This window comes from Emiliania huxleyi, assembly GCF_000372725.1.
Source record: "Emiliania huxleyi CCMP1516 unplaced genomic scaffold EMIHUscaffold_94, whole genome shotgun sequence".
Classification (NCBI taxonomy): domain Eukaryota; phylum Haptophyta; order Isochrysidales; family Noelaerhabdaceae; genus Emiliania; species Emiliania huxleyi.
Window position 1 is genome coordinate 43,250 of NW_005195017.1, and position 4,614 is coordinate 47,863.

The 4,614-nt window shown below is 60.7% G+C and overlaps 2 protein-coding genes across 2 annotated transcripts in view; both read right to left on the reverse strand.

Moving 5' to 3' along the window:
• Nucleotides 1-1,233: 1,233 nt before the first annotated feature.
• Nucleotides 1,234-4,570, reverse strand: EMIHUDRAFT_453828 (hypothetical protein; the record flags this gene model as incomplete). The annotated part of the gene is made up of 15 exons (XM_005756861.1): nt 4,541-4,570; nt 4,413-4,468; nt 4,235-4,344; nt 4,042-4,091; nt 3,499-3,595; nt 3,376-3,428; nt 3,153-3,218; nt 2,880-2,939; nt 2,571-2,625; nt 2,424-2,503; nt 2,160-2,219; nt 1,757-1,864; nt 1,490-1,582; nt 1,329-1,370; nt 1,234-1,260 (listed from the first exon to the last, which is right to left on the reverse strand). The coding sequence occupies exons 1-15, from the start codon at nt 4,541-4,543 to the stop codon at nt 1,234-1,236; spliced, it is 960 nt and encodes a 319-aa protein (XP_005756918.1). The 5' UTR covers nt 4,544-4,570.
• The window catches only part of EMIHUDRAFT_220934 (hypothetical protein), a gene marked incomplete at both ends in the record, with an annotated part of 1,591 nt that continues 1,487 nt past the window's right edge, over nt 4,511-4,614 (reverse strand). The window contains one exon of the mRNA XM_005756862.1: nt 4,511-4,579. Coding sequence (XP_005756919.1) covers nt 4,511-4,579 — 69 coding nt within the window. The remainder of the gene's footprint in view (nt 4,580-4,614) is intronic.

Sequence of the window (4,614 nt, forward strand, 5' to 3'; positions counted from 1 at the left end):
GACACTTCCCGATACACTTCCCCACTGAGCGCGAGGCGGAGCGCTGTTCCGAATGGATGCTGGCCATTCATCACTGTAGTGACGGCTGGTCGGTTTCGCAATCAGGCTGAGCCCAGACACTTCCCAGACGCTTCCCAGACACTTCCCAGACACTTCCTGGTCGGCTCACAATCAGGTTGAGCGGTGGTTCGAGTCGGCGCCGGGGGGTCGAATCCGCGCCTTGCGCCTCGCCCTTCCCAGACACTCCCTAGACACTTCCGAGACACTTCGTAGGTCCAATCCGCGTCTTGCGCCTCGCCCTCACCCGCGAGCGAGGCCGCAAGAGCGGGGAGGCGTTTGCCGAGCTCCCGGGGCGGGAAGCAGAACGGGCGGTGCGTGCTCTCGACCGGCGCAGCCTCGGCTCTCGCTACATCGAAGTGTTCATCTCCAGCGCGTCAGAGGCGGGCGAGGCGCTCGCGGGGGCGCCCACTGCGCTTGCCCGGAGGCCGTGTTGCCGCTCGCCCGGCGGCGGCACGCGGGCCGAGGGAGGCGGGCTGGCGTCCAGCGTGCGCGCTCCCCTCCCCTTGAGGGCAATGGGCTCCCCGATCGCGCCCCGCCGCGCCGCCGCGCCAGCCGGTTGGGCGGGTCGGGCAAGGGGCCCGGAACGCGGTAGATCATGGCGATGAGATATGTGCGTGTTAGCTGTTAGCGGCAAGACTGGTAGGTGTGTGATTAGTAATAGTATCTCGGGTGAGCTTAGCCGGCTCTAGGAGAGGGGTGCTGTGAGTGTAGGCTGTAGTACGTACTCACCGCACAAACGCTCTCAAGCCTCAACGCACACACAACGGTAATGCGCGTCGACCGTCATGGACCTGGGACACCTGTCGTGGGGACTGTCGTGCGTGGACACATCTCTGTTTATTTTTTGTCGTGGAGAAACATTTTAAAGTAGAGCTCTGATTTGTCCCGAATTACCCCTTACCTTACCTGTTTGTCCGTACCGGCCCCCTCTGTCAGTCGCAGAGTGTCACAGACCGACGTGTGCCGCGCGCGGATCTTCTCTCGCCCCTCTCCTAGCTCCCCGTCGTATCCCCGCCCCCCCCCCCCCCCCCCCCCAAACGCCCGCGCGACCGCCGCGGCCGAGTACAAACGAGTGCAGCAAGCCTCCCGCTGCCCCTCCCCCGCCCCTGCTCGGTCTCGACGGCATCGCGGCGCCGCCCGACTGTAGCGGCCCGACTGTAGTGGCTCGACTGCTCAAGCAAACATGTCAACCTCGTCCTCCTCCACCTAGACATGTCCCAGACACTTCCTACACAGTTCCTAGACACGCCCACCTCGTCCGTCTCCACCTTGGGCCGCGTCGACGGCTCCCGCACCATCCGCGCCTCCGCCTGATACAGTCATGACTTGGTCTGAAGTCATCGGCCACCAACGGCCCCCGCACCATCCTCGCATCGACCTAATTAATAGTTAATTAATAGTTAATTAAGTCATCAGTCACCAACGGCACCCGCACCATCCTCGCATCGACCTCGGCCGCCGCCGCTCGCTGCGCGGCCACCTCCGCGCCCCGCTCTCTCTTCCACTCGCCGAAGCTCACCACCTAAATGATAGGTGATTAATTAATGGAACTCGCCGGAGCTCACCACCTAATTAATAGTCAATTACTAGCTAACTAGCAGCTAATTAACGGAGCCGAAGCTCACCACCTAAGGCAATGAGGGCAAGTAGTAATGCATGAATGAACCAATCAATCACCCACTGCTCACTAGCCGACCGCCTGCGCAGTCAGGTTGTCGCCCGAGCCGGAGGAGAGGGCCTTGCGCACAATTGCGGCGGAGGCGGCAGACGGGTCCGGCCAATGCTCGAGGGCGAGATCGACCGCCTAATTAATAGTTAGTTAGTAGTTAATTAATGGCCAATGCTCGGGACAAGGTCGACCGCCTGCGGGCAGCGAGGGCCGGAGGGACAAACTAGCCAGCCGTTGGGAATGAGTGAGGCCGACGGCCTTGCTGGTCTGGGAAGTGTCTAGGAAGTGTCCAGTCGTCCGCCTGCTGGTCGGCGAGGAAGCGTCAGGGAAGTGTCTAGGAAGTGTCTAGGGAGTGTGTAGGAAGTGTCTAGGAAGTGTCTAGAAAGTGTCTAGGAGGTGTCTAGGAGGTGTCTAGGAAGTGTCCAGGAACCTGCTGGTCGGTGAGCACGTCCCAGACGCCGTCGCACCCGAGGATGACAAACAAGTCGTCCTAATTAATAGTTAATTAACTGCTATTAATCGTTAGAACCCGAGGATGACAAACAAGTCGTCCTGCTGCAGCGCGTGGCGGGTGAAATAACGATTAATTTTAACTATCAATTAGCAGATAATTAATCAAATCGTCCTGCTGCAGCGCGTGGCGGGACCTAGACACTTCCTAGACACTTCCTAGACACTTCCTAGGCAAGTCGTCCTGCTGCAGCGCGTGGCGGGACGTGTCCGGCACGTTGGAGAGGATCGGCCGATCGTCGTTCATCTTGAGCGCAGGGTCGCCTACTCTCTTGCAATCTCGGGTCATCTCGGGCAATCTCGGGCGAGCTCGGTCATCCCGAGCGCAAGCCGAGCGTGCGAGAGCACGAGAGGTAGAGGGTCGAGTCGTGGTCCGTGAAGCTCGCCTGTTAATTAATTAGTTAATTAATGAATTAATTAATTAGAGGGTCGAGTCGTGGTCCGTGAAGCTCGCCTGTTGTGCCAGGAAGTGTCTAGGGAGTGTCTAGGGAGTGTCTAGGGAGTGTCTAGGAAGTGTCTAGGGAGTGTCTAGGAAGTGTCTAGGAAGTGTCTAGGAAGTGTCTTGCCTGTTGTGCCAGGGAGTGGCGCTTTCGTGGGGAGGGGGAGGTAGAGGGTCGAGACGTGGCCAGTGCAGCTTTGCCTTCGCGTCGAGTGCGCGCGCGGCGCCCTTTGCATCGGTGCACCTCCAGATGCCACTCACCTAATCTCGCACAATCTCGCACAATCTCGCCCTTTACATCGGTGCACCTCCAGATGCCACTCACCTGGAGATCTCGCCGAGAGATGAGAGAGCGCGCGAGATTGCCCGCGGGTACCCCACGCTCACTGGAAGCCCCCCCCCCCCCCCGCCACCACCCCCACCTCAGGGCTAACTAGCTCCTCGATTCGCCGTAACTAGCTCACTAGCTCTCGCCTGGAAGACGCCGCCGCCAGCCTCCTTGATGCGACGCTGCTCGTCCCTCCGGTCCGGCCGGTGGTCCTGCGGGCAATCTCGCACAATCTCGCACAATCTCGCACAATCTCGCCGACTCTCCCTCCCCCCCCCTGTCCGGTCGGTGGTCCTGCGTCAGCCTCACCGCAGCGCCGCCTTCTAGGAAGTGTCTACGAAGTGTCTAGGAAGTGTCTAGGAAGTGGTCCTGCGTCAGACGAACCGCAGCGCCGCCGCGGCACAGCACGGCGCGGCAGTCGCCTAGACACTTCCTAGACACGTCCCAGACGCGTCCCAGACCTCGCGCGGCACCGCACGGCGCGGCAGTCGCCGACGTGGCACAGATATAGAGAGAGCTCCTCGATCGCGCTGCCAGAGACGAGCAGCAGCAGCGCGGTGGTGCCGTCCGAGAAGCCCTTCCGCCGCGCCTGCGCGACAAACCAGCGGTAAGCTCCGCTCGTCGTGTTGGCCCTGGGAAGCCCTTTCGCTCTCTGTCTGTAGCAGCAGCCTCTCCTCACTCAGCAATCTACTCGACTGGTGCATGGACACTTCCCAGACACTTCCCAGACACTTCCTAGGCACTTCCTCACTCAGCAATCTACTCGACTGGTGCATGGACTCCTTGTCCGTCAGCTAGGAAGTGTCTGGGGGGTGTCTAGGAAGTGTCTAGGGGGTGTCTAGGAAGTGTCTAGGAGGCGTCTAGGAGGTGTCTAGGAAGTGCCTGCTGCAGCAGCTCCTTGTCCGTCAGCTAGGAAGTGTCTAGGAAGTGTCTAGGAAGTGTCTAGGAAGTGCCTGCTGCAGCAGCTCCTTGTCCGTCAGCTAGGAAGTGTCTGGGGGGTGTCTAGGAAGTGTCTAGGAGGTGTCTAGGAAGTGCCTGCTGCAGCAGCTCCTTGTCCGTCAGCGGGAACGCCTCCTCCATCGCACCTGCAGGACAGAGCTTCGAGACGCGTAATCAATAATTACGGCGAATGAATAAACTCATTCATCGCACCTGCAGGAAAGCTCCCGGAAAAGGCTTGCTGCAGCCCCCCCCTGCGGTAATGCCTGCCTCCTCCCTTCGACACCACCGAGGAGGCGCCGCGGGTCGACGCCGCGGTCGCGCTTGCCGCCGCCTCGCTGCACGTACACGTTCGCGATGTTCTTGGGGAGATGCCTGCCCGCGTACTCTGCGGCGAACGTGCCTAGAAGGTTCCTGGAAGGCTCCTGGAAGGCTCCTGATGCCTGCCCGCGTACTCTGCGGCGGACGTGCCGCCATGCCCGTCGAAGACACCGAAGGCCGTGCCAAGGGCGCCCATCCCAACCTTAAGGAGTCATTACGCTGTGTATCACTCATCGCTCATGGCTCACGCGGTGCCAAGGGCGGCCGACCCAACCATCTCGATGAAGCGGTCCTCATTCGAGTCCTTCTTGCCCTGCCACGACTCCGTGTGCGACCGCAGCCGCGACG